Source organism: Aquarana catesbeiana, linkage group LG01 (genome assembly GCF_042186555.1).
Source record: "Aquarana catesbeiana isolate 2022-GZ linkage group LG01, ASM4218655v1, whole genome shotgun sequence".
Lineage (NCBI taxonomy): Eukaryota > Metazoa > Chordata > Amphibia > Anura > Ranidae > Aquarana > Aquarana catesbeiana.
In genome coordinates, this window is record NC_133324.1 from 888311601 (window position 1) to 888326537 (window position 14937).

General features: G+C 40.1%; 1 protein-coding gene across 1 annotated transcript in view; it reads right to left on the bottom strand.

The window, feature by feature from the left end:
- The window catches only part of GRK4 (G protein-coupled receptor kinase 4), a 341746-nt gene that overhangs the window by 190888 nt on the left and 135921 nt on the right, over positions 1–14937 (bottom strand). The window contains exon 2 of the mRNA XM_073610875.1: positions 8765–8860. Within this exon, the coding sequence (XP_073466976.1) occupies positions 8765–8860 (96 nt within the window). The remainder of the gene's footprint in view (positions 1–8764; positions 8861–14937) is intronic.

Genomic DNA, 14937 nt, shown 5'->3' on the forward strand with positions numbered 1-14937 from the left:
TATAAACAGATTTAACTTCCTGACTCTTTTCAATGTTGTCTGCATGCCAACCTATCGACAACACATTTGGAGTAATCTGACAAATATGGGTGTTCACAGTGGATGCCAAGCTCTCATTTAACAGGGCAACGGAAAAAACAATTAAAAAAACAAAAAACTGTCCCCTCATATGCTGGATCTCAGGGAATTAGTTCTCAAACTTATATGATCATTTTTACTAAGCAGCTAGACAACCCGATGGCGGTGAGCACAGTAACATTTATCTAGAAAGCCAGCACACTCACCCATCCACAAATTACAATTACATGTTCAAATAGGAACATATCCTAAACAGTAAATTTACCATTAAGAAATGTGAATAAAATGTGTGCTTTAGCCCATAAAATCTCACTTTGTATAGTTTACAAAGAAAATCTGTTCAAAATACAGTACCACTGGTATTATACCCCTGCCTTTTTGAACACCCCCAATTTCAACATCCCTGACTGATGATGGAGATGCCTTAAGCACATTCAGGTAAACAGTTGAGTCTCGATCCTTATCTCTTGACTTCGCCACCTATTTGCTGAGGCTCACACACCCTATAATTCCCAAGGACTCCAGAAGGTTGATTCTACACATAAAGGACTACAGAAAGATGTTAAACTGCCTCTCACTGAAAGAGGTCTCATGGACCAAGCACACTTGACTTCTATTTTTGACCCTGAGACATTAAACTTGTGAAATTCCTTATTCGAATCATTTAAAAACATGACATGACATACGCAATATCCTGCACTGCATTCTCCTGTTCCATACCTCTCTCCCCTCCTCTTTTGCCTACCCAGGCAAAGACCTTTCTCCTACTACTACAAACCACTGTTAGGATCTTGACCAGTCATATATGATAAGCCTAAGCCTTGATCATGCATTTATCATGAAAGGAGTTTTTATATAGCTTACCAAATGTAATCATTTGAACCTTTTCACCATCATTGATGTTACTTACAACCTTGCAACTCTAGTTGCAATTGTAAAGTTGACATTAATGAACACTGTATATGTACAGTGTGTATATGTCTCACAAAGATTATCCCAGTTGTATATCCTATTGAGAGTTCATTACACCACACTCAAGTTGCAATCGATGGGCTTACGCCCAGACCCAATCTGTGCTCGATGTGGTAGAGAAATAGGAGACCTTATACATTTGCTTTAGTGATGCCCGAAGCTCCATCGATATTGGGAAACTGTTGTTACTACAGTTATTAAAACATTTCAGATTAATATTCCTACAGACCCTAAGCAATGTATCCTGGGTATGCTTGATGAAGTGATACAGGATGCGTACATTAGAGAGGCGGTCTCCAGGGACTTATTTCAGGCACGTAGGCTTATACTGTTACACTGGCCTTCCCAAATTTCCCCTACACCACAGAAGTGGCTTGAGCTTGTGAGCACAACATTACGATATGAAAAACTGATAGATCAACATAGAGGTAGCTTCTCTAAGTATGAGAAAGTATGGGGAGGATGGCTTGCTACTCCAGGCTTGGCACCAGTTTATTTAGTGCTGTGTAGATTATTGCTTTGAAGTACTTTATCTTAGGAAAACAAAGGTCTACCTCAGAAGACCATGGGGTGGAAGGGGGGATGCCCCTCGTTTTTACTGTTTCTGTCATTCCAACGATGATGTGAGCTAGGCATAATACCTGCATGTGAGTTATACTCTGTGAATTTGAGTTTAAGACTTGTTGTGTCTGTACATGCTTATGAGTAGGCTTTCTGGAACTTTACTGTTGTTTGATTAAATGATTCTATTATATCTCAATAAAAATCTTTGCAGATTTAAATAAATATATATATGTCTAAAATAAAAAAAAAACAAATACAGCAGATCCTCCTCCTGATCCATACATGTGGACTATATGGAAGGTCTATAGAGGAGCACACACAGCCCATAAGTAATGTAAAACAGTTAAGGTTTAAAACAATTTTTCTTTGTTCATAATCGACCTATACCTTAAGGGCCTGCATTTTTATTAACAATAACTTGCCAAGCATTTAAAGAAATCTTTCCATGACCAAATCAGACAAGAAGAAAAAAAAAAAAGCAGACAAGTTTGGGCAGTGAGCTTTCATCTGCTGTAAGCGTTCACATCGGAATGTTTGAAAGGAACTTCTGCTGTTGGTCTAGACTGGTGGATGCCAAGAGAGAGAGGTCAAATTATTCCACAAAATTACACAGTTAAAAAAAAAAGTGATTGCCCAAAGTAAATTAAAACCATGATTTGTGTGCAAGTTCACACAACAGAGAGTGCTGGTGTAACCACTGCACATACAGTCTTTTTTATGAGTTAACATCTGCAGCCAAACACATGCTATTAAAGATAGGTCATCATATAAACATGAATGACGCAAGCCCATACTACGCAGCCGAGTAATTGGAGGATGAGAGAGTGAGAGACTAAAAAACAGATGTGTCCACTTATTAATTTACTAGTTGCAAAAAGTGAAAAACTCATAACATTTAACCAATTTCATTTAAAATAAATGAGACTTAATGAAGATAGATGGTCATAAAGGGGATAGCAGGGACATGGCAAGAGGTTACAGAAGGCCGTTGCCAGGTCAGATGCAATCCTCCTATTCTTCTAAAAATGGAAAAGAAATTCCAAACAGCTATTCAAAGAACTACTAATGCTAGCCATAATATTATACCATCTATTTCAAGTTGAACTCTAGGCAAGTATCTGAAAACAAATAAACATACAGTAAATGGTAGCAGTTTTATCCAACGAAGGATTTGACATTTGGATTTAAAAATCTCTGCAAGATTGTATTGCTAGGTTGATGACCTGACTTTTCTTTACTGTAGCTAATGCCTCGAACACACAATAAAAATATCGGACAAAATAATCATCTGGTTTTTTTTTTTCCCATGCTAGTCTCATATTGAAAACCAATAGGTTACTAAAGTTACGTAAATTCTCGTACCACAAAATACAACTTCAGAAGTGATGTAATGTATTGTATTGTAATGTATTCTTTCATTTCCGAATATGCGTGGTCTTGGTTACACAATTTTTTTCACACAAATACCATACTAATTGCACAATGTTTTCTCATTCTGTTATCATACAAGAAAAATTTTTGTGCTTGTCCCTACGGATATTTTTTGCATGAACTGTAGGGATCAGCACTCGAAAGCTGTGTACCCATAATGATCCGATTATCGGACGATCTTTCCAAAAGCGTTATTTTTCGCCCAATTTTTGTATGTACGAGGCAATAGCCTATAGACAGCTACAGCCTATATATTATATAACGGCATTAATTGGTGTTTTTAAGGGTTTATGGTAGGGGTGTTCAACCTGCGGCCCCAAGACGGCTATGAAAGAGGACGTTCATAAAATCGTAAATTGTACTTAGAAATGTTGATTTTTTGGGGGGAATATTTTGTAAAAATGTGCTTACCCTTAGTAAACAGGTGGCTGGAGAAAAATGTGACAGTGTCTCTTTACTGAAATTTTATAGGTTTTATCTTTCCAAAGAAAAATATCCCACTCTTCACAATCACGCCTTACTCATGTCATCGGTTTTCGGCAGCACCTATATTTGTGAGCAACTATTTTCAAAAACGAGCAAAGGGCCAAAATTAGCACCAAAATATCTGATAAGCACCTTGAGTATTCATTGAGAATTGCTACTACATTACTCGAAACAGATATTGATGCTTTAGTTTATCAAAGACCGTACTAGTATATGCTATACAAATATTGCACTAGTTTTATGCTGCCTTTTTTACTTTTGGAATATGAAATATTACAAAAAACAAAAATGTAGTTTTATTACTCTGGGGGAATCAAGGATGGAGAAAGATCTGGGGGTCCTAGTAGATAACAGACTGAGCAATAGTATATAAAGTTCCAGCTACCAATGTCGGCATAAGTTTAGCATGCATAAAAAAGGGGATATACTCCATAGATAAAACTATAAAACTGCCACCATCGCTAAGGAGGGATATGCTGGAGCTGATGAAAGTCCAGAGAAGGGCAACAAAATTAATAAGGGGACTGGAGGACCTCAAATATGAGGAACGACTACAGGAACTAAATTTGTTCTCACTGGAGAGGCGACGCTTGAGAAGGGACATGATAGCTATTCATAAATACCTCAATGGTGATTCCAACGTAAGAAAAAACTATTCAGTCTCAGGGTAAGAGGACACGGGGCCACACAATGAGATTGGAGGAGAAGCGGTTTAACCTTAAACTGTGCAGGGGGTTTTTCACTGTCAGGGCGATATAGATGTGGAACACTCTTCCACAATTGGTGGTAGCAGCGGGGAGTGTTGATATTTTTAAAAGACTATTGGACGTGCTTCTTAAAGAACACAACATACAAGGATATGGAAAATAATTACCAACACTGACACAAGTACATCTACACAGGTTGAACTGGATGGACTATTGTCTTTAGTCAACCTTACCTACTATGCAACATACTCCGTGTCAGGAAAGGTTTCACCTGCTGGTGGCGCTGTCAGATCTTTGGCCCGCTGTACTGGTGTCCACCAGGGGGCATCTCCTAGCAATCTGGAGCCGACATCATCTCCTGCAATCAGGCGTCACCTGAGACTAATTGCCGAAGATGTGCACTTATACCCGGCAAGCACTTGTTCTTGAGCCCTGACCTGTATCCTGTGATCCTGAGAACCTGAACCTGTATATCTACCTGTTCCTGTCCATCCTGTGATCCTGTATTCCTGTACCCCTGCCCTGCAGCCTGATCCTTTCCACCTTCTCCCTGTCCTGTCTTGCTCCTTGCCCCCATCTGCTGATCTCCCGTTTATGATCCTGGCCTGGCTATGATTGCGATTCTGGTATTCCCTTTTTGCTGTATATACTAGTTTAGATTGTTGTTCTTTGTGGGTCACTGTTTGGTTGTTTTGTTTTACACTGTTTGGTAGTGGAGGTGCGTTTATGTTTGTGTTCGCTTATCTTAATAAATGACATTACTTTTTCACCTACATACGTTTTGGTTCACTCTGTTGCAGTCCACACAGTTCTGGTCACACCTGTTTATGACACTCAGATAGGTAAATCATCTATATCAGCGATCGTTAACTTGTGATCTGCCCAACTCATCAGCTTTCCTTATTGTTAGTGTATTTTATGTGTTGCCCAAGATAATTCCTCTTTTTCCAATGTGGCCCAGGAAGGTCAAAAGGTTCCCTTCCTTCAATCAAGACTGCATCATGTTATTCTTTCAGTGCATCCTGATTAGAATATTTTCTTTTGGCCATGTTATACTGAATCACTAGAATCAACTTAACAGTGTGTTAAGTATGACAGCTCAGATACTCCTTGGTAAGTAATTTACACTACATCTTTTGCTGTTTTAGTAGATACCCAACATTTCTCTGGGTAACCAATGTCTCAGTCGAAAAGCTGATGGAGTGGAACTGCAATTCATAGTAAACAAAAGCTAAAATAATTCTTCCGAAGAACTTTTCCACTTTATAAATAAATCATAAAAACAATATGACCACTGTAAAAATTCCAAACATGGTCACAAAATGCTACCACTTTGGACCGTGTGTGGTCTCAAACCAGACTAGGCTTCTTGTAATACTGTATTGTTCAATATATTTTACATTGTGGATTGGCATGATAATGGAAATGTTTAGGGAACATGGAGTGCTTGGCTTTGTACCTACACTGTGAGCTTTGATCTGTGCTTGCCCGGTGGTTCATGTGCTTTCCTAAATTACAAGTAAACTTCTACAAAAGAACACACTTAAAGTCTGCATTGCATTGTAGCAGCTCATTTTTTGCTGGTTAAGGCAAGACCACATAAAATAAAATAAGGAGGAAGAGTGCTTAAACCATAGACAACATTTCTGATTCTCTACAACTTCAGCAGTTAGAGGAATGTGATAAGAGTTTGATATTTTATTGGGTCATGCAACCTATGTTTATTTAATTAAACAGTGCAAGGAACAATAATAATGAGCAAAGTGCAACAAATACAGACCAATCAAAATTCTATTTTTAAATGGTATCTTATTATTAATGCAAAATCTCATTGTGCAAAGCCCAATAACGCAGCAACCATTTTCACAGCTCTTTGCACTTAATGGAATATTGATTATGTGAGTTTAGGGAGCAGTGGTCATCTGAAGGTCTGTTTATATGAGTGGCATCACGGAGCATGAGGCTAGAGGAAACAGGGACATGAATAGTAGTCCATGGAAAGTCGATCAATTTTTTCAACACATTGGTTTCCAAGTGGACAAAGTTCACCTTCTATGTTGCCTAATGCTAAATGCCAGAACAGATAACTGTGTTTTAGCAGTTTGACCAAATGACTCCTGTAAGAGAGTTTTCTGAGGCCTTGATGGTCTTGACCACTAGAATTCCTCCAGATGCTGGACTAGAGCTTCAAATGATACTTAAGGTTTCAAAAGCTCTGCATGCTTGCTTTTTGAACCTGAAGAAATGTTACCAACATGGCTGCTGCATCAAAGCGTACATCAGTTGGAGAGTGTAAAAAGAAACATTCCGATGAGGCTTTTTTTGTGACGCGTTCCAAAAGCAAAATTAAACCAGCAGTTCTTCTTTTGGGCGACTTGAGCAATCGCTACACATAAGAGTATTGAAGCAGACCTTCCGGTCTTAAAATTAAAGCACCAATTGCAAAGGTGGCCTTACAATATGATTAAATGACATAATTAAAACGATTTAATTCATTAAAATTAACTCACTTTGGTCATCAGACAAACAGAGGCAAAGCTATATCCCCCCCCACCTTTCTAGGTCACCTCATGTGCCAAAAATAGAGTTGAAAGACAGCCCTGTCTACATGTTATAGCCCGTTCAGTTTACTCAAACGCCTGATAATTCTACGTATGTGTGTCATTGGCAGTTCCTCATTGGCAGTTCTTCGTTAATTAACTGATGCTGAATACATCTGGTTTAAAAAAAAAAAATCTATCTGTAACCCTACTTTCCATATCCAATAACACTTTGCCAAAACATTTGGGTATATTTCAAAGGTTACCCCAGTTTGGTCACCTGATGCATCATAGTTCATCCTTGTCAAAAACTATCCAAACTGAATAAACACTGCTGTGTAACTGTCAAATGCTCATTATTGGAGGCAATTACAGGACAACCTTACAAGATAAACAATCAACCCCCAATGAGGTGGGTCAAAAAGCAAAAAAAACACCTCTCCTTTAAAATACTGTGAAATACTTGACATACTAAATCTTTATTTGAAATCACAATAATATTTCATGACACTTTGGTCATCAGACCAAAAAGTGTCACAATGCATGATACTAATAACGTAAGCTTTGTGTAGTTATGTATCTATGATAGCCTTTCCTTTTCAACGGTCAGCTATCTCATGGTATATCAGATTTAAGCAAAGAAGCCTGTGCCAACCAGGCAAATATGGTATGTTAACATTAAGTATAAAGGAAGTGTAGTATTCTATGAGATTGTGGGTGCTCAAGTTGTTAAATATTTGATAATCGAGTTGTCTATTATTCATCTAAGTAAGTGGTCTCCAAACTGTGGCGCTGGGGCCAGATTTGACCCTTGGCTTGTCTCTCTGGCCCTTGAGGTATTATTCCTGCCACTGACACCAACAATGGGGCACTATTCCTTCCACTAACACCTAAAATGGGGTATAATTTTTTCCACTAACAACAAAAATGAGACACCATTCCTCCCAATGACTCCAGCTATTTCTCCCCCTAATACCAAAGATTGTGTATGGTTTACTCCCACTGGGCACAGTCCGCCCCCTAATGTCTTAACGTTTAAAGGTTAGCAAGCTGGCCCTTTCTGTAGAAAGTTTGGCGACCCCTGATCCAAGTGTTCAAGTTGACAGTCCTCACCAAGGGCTTTACGGGCTAATCATCTGTCCATTCTTATTATTTTTGTTTATACGTCACATACTTAACAGTGTAATACTTTGGGCTTGAAAAGGTTTCAGACCAGTAACTCAGCACCCCATATGGTTATTCAAGGTGAGAGTGCAGAGATAAAGCGAGAATTGAACATCCAGAATGAAGGACAGTCCTAAAATGTTTTGCACCTTTGCATGTCATGATGCTTCCATTTGGACAACACAAATCTCACTTCTGTTTTTGATTATATAAAAGAAAACGTGAACTGGTAATACTCAATCATGTCCAAGGAATATAAAACATACAGTATTTAGGCTTGGGCACAAATGGGTGATAGAAGTCAGCAATCTTAACCACATTTACCAAAATTCCCTTTGCAAAGTACACCGTTTATTTGCCTTTAGTAAATAAACCCCAATAAGTATAAATGTAAAAAGTGTTTTGTCTTGATTTCTGAGAGTAGGTATATCTGTATTCTAGTTTTCATAAGATGTCCATTGCCTCTTAAACAAAGTTTGTGAAAAACAAAACCCACTGAACACAAGTTTAGAACGGAGGTTAAAAACATGAACTGAGATAAAAATGCACATTCATCTTTTCCATTGGGTTGTCTACCTGTAATATATCTGCTGTACATTATTTTCCTCACTTATTTTAGAACCTATTTTCACTTTTTTAATTTTCCACTGCTACCCCCTCCAACTCATGATTGCAATGTACACCAAAGAGCCTCTTTATACACAGAACAAAATGTCTTCTACCATATCCCTAACCGCTAGTCATGCACAGAGTAGCTCATAGCAACCTTAGGAGGGGAGAAGTTTAGGTGAGAACGGTCCATGTTAAACATCGTGTACTCACCTACTGTACGTCGGAGCTCTTCACATTGGCTGATGTGGGGTAGTTTCAGCATATCCTTCCATTTCTTGCTGCGACCATTCCTCTTGCCACCACCTCCTGTAAAATGTATATTCCTTGTTAAACATATGGACAAATAAGCCATTATTAGATTATTTACATGGCATCACATTATCCCAAACACTTTACAGTCAAGCACTCAGCACACCTACAGGAACTACTAGGGCCCTGCTAGTTACAAATCATAACTTAATGGCAATCTGTCATCGCCAGATGGACCAATTCTTACTATTTGTTTAATGTGCTTCACAAACTTTGATGCATCCATCACAAGGGTCCAAGTGCTGTTGATACAATCAAGAGTTAACATATGTGTCACTCACTTCCACTGCTACAACGCCACTCTTTCTGAACCCCACTATACATGCCACTCAAGGAACGTATCCTCCAAATCACACTTCTTTGTACTTTAGGTCTTCATTCATCACCTGCATGCCTTCCTCCCCCTCCCAGATGTTTTCAGGTTAAAACCATTATGAACACTCTCATGCCTACCACTGTCCATAAGCTTGATTCACAAAGCTAACATTCAAAGATAAAGATACTTCATTTTTTTTTTAAAATGGCCATTCAATTTCAGATTCTTGCCCTTGAGCTTAGGCCTGAGCGTTATGTGTGTTTATTTATTAAAAAAATTACATTTTTTTTTTTTATGTATAGGCCAGCTACAATAACCAGTTGTTGGAAAATTATTTCTATTAGTGTTTTTGGTTGTTGGTGGTGGATATAGAAAGTGGCGTGGGGAGCTGGTGGTAGATATAGAAAGTGGCGTGGGGAGCTGGTGGTGGTGTCAGGCAGTGTATGGTAGGGTTGGTGGTGGATGATGGAACATTCTTGATTAAAAAAAAAAAAGGGAAAAATCAACCTCATCTTAATTAAGTCCAAGTGCACCTTTCTTATTCATCATCTTAGAGCATCTGATGAAGTACACCATTTAGAGCCCTTAAAACACACTGGTCTATTCATAAGGATAACACACTTGATAGGGAACTATATCTACAGTGGGGACGGAAAGTATTCAGACCCCCTTAAATGTTTCACTCTTTGTTATATTGCAGCCATTTGCTAAAATCATTCTTCCCCAACGTTTTCCATTTAAGAATTATGGAGGCCACTGTGCTCTTAGGAACCTTAAGTGCAGCAGAACTTTTTTGTAACCTTGGCCAGATCTGTGCCTTGCCACAATTCTGTCTCTGAGCTCTTCAGGCAGTACCTTTGACCTCATGATTCTCATTTGCTCTGACATGCACTGTGAGCTCTTATATAGAAAGGTGTGTGGCTTTCCTAATCAAGTCCAATCAGTATAATCAAACACAGCTGGACTCAAATGAAGGTGTAGAACCATCTCAAGGATGATCTGAAGAAATGGACAGCACCTGAGTTAAATATATGAGTGTCACAGCAAAGGGTCTGAATACTTAGGACCATGTGATATTTCAGTTTTTCTTTTTTAATAAATCTGCAAAAATGTCAACAATTCTGTGTTTTTCTGTCAATATGGGGTGCTGTGTGTACATTAATCAGGACAAAAATGAACTTAAATGATTGCTGATTGATGGCTGCAATATAACAAAGGGTGAAAAATTTAAGGGGGTCTGAATACTTTCCGTCTCCACTGTATGTTTCTACTGTTCTCTATTTGAAACACTACTAGAAACATTTTGAGAACATTGTCCTTGCCCATGAGATTTTATTTTTTGAGATTCACCTCAAATCTACACCTCCTGACAGGAGTAAGCATATTCTCTCTGAGGTCTATTTTGCATGTAAACCATTTAAATTGCTGCCACCACAACAGTAGACCACTATTTGGGAAAAACAATGGTTACATACAGTACAAGCTCAAAAAGCTGGATTAATAAATTGCATCTCACTTAGAGAAATGCTTCACCCTAGCCGATTCACCTATGTTGGTAACATTATAATACCATAAAAGGATATCTACCATCTGTTAAGTAATTTGGGTATTGAAAGTACTAAACTAAGTATTAGTACTTGTCAAAAGTGGGTAAAGAGAGGCTTATTGTATTACAGATATAAATGACTTAATTTCATAGTTTCTCCCATTTTGGCATTTTAAGAGGGAAAAAAAAAAAACTGATTTAGTGAGAATATAAATCTTGTGCGGATTGAGATTAGGTTGTTGACATTTTATTCATTTGTCCAAGTTAACTGTGATAAAATTGTTATCCTAATGCAGAAGAAGCTACCTCTTATACAGTAATTTATATATGTTGACTGTGTTATCTCCAAAAAGAATTTTGTAAAACTGGTCAGCCAGTCATATGGTTGTTGCCATCAGTATCTCTTCATGAACATGCTTACATGAAGATTAAGCAGAGGGACAACATCATTAACAGGCAGTTGTGTTTTATTGTTTGATAAGAAGGCTGTGGCCAGTTGGTGACCAATCTGCATTGCTTAAAGAAGAGTTCCAGGTATGGATATTTTATACATAGGTTATAATAGTCCAGCTTGGACTGATGTAATCATGTACACTATAATACACTCTGATGTTGGAGAGAAGGCCTGGCTCGCAGTCTCCGAACGAATTCATCCCAAAGGTGTTCTATCGGGTTGAGGTCAGGACGGTCAAGTTCCTCCACCCCAAACTCGCTCATCCATGTCTTTATGGAGCTTGCTTTGCACACAGTCATGTTGGAACAGGAAGGGCCAACCCCAAACTGTTCCCACAAAGTTGGGAGCATAAAATTGTCCAAAATGTCTTGGTATGCTGACCCCTTAAGAATTCCCTTCATTGAAAGTAAGGGGCCAAGCCCAACCCATAAACAAAAAACAGCTCCATACCATAATCCCCCTACACCAAATGATTTGGACCAGTGTAAAAAGCAATGTCCATAAAGACATGGATGAGCCAGTTTTGGGTAGAGGAACTTTACTGGCCTGCACAGAGTCCTGACCTCAACCCGAAAGAAAACCTTTGAGATGAATTAGAGTGCAGACTGCGAGCCAGACCTTCTCATCCAACATCAGTCCCTGACCTCAGAAATGTGCTTGCATTCCCAGAAGGGTTAAAGCTGTTATAGCTGCAAAGGGTGGGCCAACTCAATATTGAACCCTATGGACTAAGACATTATTAAAGTTCATGTGAGTGTAAAGGCAGGCGTCTCAATACTTTTGGTAATATAGTGTATATACCATACCTGGCTGATGCCCTTGGAAGCTGGAAATCACTTAAGTAGACACTGCTAACACATTGATATCCACTTGCTTCCAGGTCCCGTGCCGGGCAGCTGTTCTGCTGCATTGTGATCACATGAAGTGGGCCACTTGGCACGGCACCATTCAGAGAATGCTTTGCATTTTCTGTATGAATGCAAAGCATTTGCCAAAGGGACGAGGTGGAGAGGCGGGGAGGTGATGTCTTCTCTCCATTTAATCAGAATGCAAAGCATTTTCTGGATGGGCCCCCTTGCCGTGCGGCCGACTTCCTGTGTTCAGAATGCAGCAGAGCAGCCGCTTGGTTAAGGAAGCAAGTGGAGATCACTATAATAAAATAGATCACTATAGTAGCATTGTCTATTTCAGTGATTGCCAGCTTCCAGGGACATCAGCCAGGTATGGTGTATTAATAAATGCTTATGTAGCGGGTACCCTGCGGGCTCGCATCTATCTCTGGCCACCGACGGGATTCACACACACACACACACACACACAGGCTCTCAGAGAGAGACCCAGCCTGTCAGGTTCTGTGGGGGAATTCCCCCTCCCTCTCCTCACTGTGCAGTGAGTGAGAGACACACACACACACACACACACACACACACACACACAGAAGCTCACTCTGCTCCCTCCCTGGCAGGGGGGAGAGAACCAATGACACTTAAGGAGTACTGCAGCAATGCATATTGGGACATGTAGTCCCCATTACAAAGCGGCACCATAGCTTTCTATGGGGACAGAACTACACAGACCAGTTGCCCTCGGGATTAAAGAAAGGAAAGGGCTCCATCTTTTGTGCCTGGGGAGAGGAGATACCACAAGGCTGGGAAGGAAGACAGACGTGACCAGAGGGGCTGCAGTTATCCATCGGGGCAACCATCCTGCCACAGCTCCAGGTGTCGGTGTGATGGCTCCTGCCACAGCTCCACGGTCAGTGACAGACATCCTACCAGAGGGAGGATCCAGGTGCATCTCCAGACATCCCTGAAGGCGCGAGGCGTTCTGTTTCGTAGGGTAGCCAGTCTGGCTCCCTGAAGAACTTGCCTGCCAGGATATCTCTCTTTAGGCCTTAGTTGCAGGATTGGTGAGCGGGCACTTGCCCACCTTAAAGACACTGTATTCAGGCAACATTGCCTTACCTGTGCCCACATTGGTAGGAACACTTATACCCTGCTGAGCAGTCACAGTATCCATCTTGATTACCAGGATACTGCCAGTTTCTGCACATCACTTTGCCTTGTCTGAATACTTCCAAATACACTCGCTTATCCTGCCTAACAGGACACCAAGTGCACCAGCGCCAGGCTAGCTGAAGATACTGGATATCTCCAGTGTGAGGACCTTCCCGTTTCCCTATCAGTAGCAGTGATGTTTCATAAGTCATTAACCGGTTCAATACAGGGCATTTTCACCCCCTTCCTTCCCAGACCAATTTTTAGTTTTCAGCGCTGTCGCACTTTAAACGACAATTGCGCGGTCATGCGACGTTGTACCCAAACAAAATTGACGTCCTTTTTTCCCCACAAATAGAGCTTTCTTTTGGTGGTAGTTGATCACCTCTGCGTTTTTTATTTTTTGCGCTATAAACAAAAGAAGAGCGACAATTTTGAAATAAAAAAAAAAAACACAATATTTTTTACTTTTTGCTATAATAAATATCCCAATTTTTTTAAAAAAAAACAAATTTTTTCCTCAGTTTCGGCCGATACGTATTCTTCTACATATTTTTGGTAAAAAAAAAAAAAACGCAATAAGCGTATATTGATTGGTTTGCGCAAAAGTTATAGAGTCTACAAAATACGGGATAGATTTATGGCATTTTTAAAAAAAAATTATTTATTTTTTTTACTAGTAATATCGGCGATCGCGATTTTTTTCATGACTGCGACATTATGGCGGACACATTTTTGGGACCATTCACATTTATACAGTGATCAGTGCTATAAAATTGCATTGATTACTGTATAAATGTGACAGGCAGGGAAGGGGTTAACCACTAGGGGGAGACGAGGGGTTAAATGTTTCCTAGGGGAGTGATTATAACTGTAGGGGGCAGGTACGTACAAGGGGAGGAGACCGATCAGTGTTCCTCTGTACTGGGAACACAGATCAGTCTCCTATCAACCGACAGGACGTAGATCTGTGTGTTTACACACACAGATCCACAGTCCGGCCCGGTTAACGGGCAATCGCGGGTGCCCGGCGGAAATCGCGGCCGCCGGGCACACGCACCGGGTCCCGAGAGCAACACGGCGGGCGTGCACGCACCCCCTAGACGGCCGGGAAGCCCAGGCCGTCATATGACGTCCACCCAGGATGGGAGATCCCATCTGTGGACGTCATTTGACTATGGCCGGGTGGTGGAGAGGTTAAAGAGGAACTTGTCTATTTCTTCACGTGTTTCTTGCCTGGGCCTGTGGCATCAGGGGAGAGAAGAGAGAGGTCTGACATAAGTGAGGGTCATTCCTCTGCTCTCCTCCTGCCTGGACTCAAGTAAAGCCAAATTCAAGTAAAGACATGATCAATCCGGTATAAAGTTTGCCAATTGTGATCTGTTATTATTATTATTATAGTGTTTGCCTTTGCTATTGGGGTTATTCGCCACATTCTTTGAATGTAACAATGGTCATCACCTGGTCATCAGTGCCCGCATGCCATATATTGACCAAAAAAGTAACTCAACTTGTGCTTCCCAGTAAATGGTATTTTTTTATACTACTGGTGTAAATGTTAGTGCCAACAAGATGTCCATATTAAAAGTACTGTATATCCTTCTTTATACCAGAGTTTGGAGAGACAGGCATCCTTTTGAAGGTCTGAATTCTTGGCCCGTACCATGAGGGATTACTGCAGACAGGAGAATAATTCCACCTTGGAGAGCTTTCTGCAGTTACATTGTCTCTGTTCCTACACAAACTGTATCATTTACATTG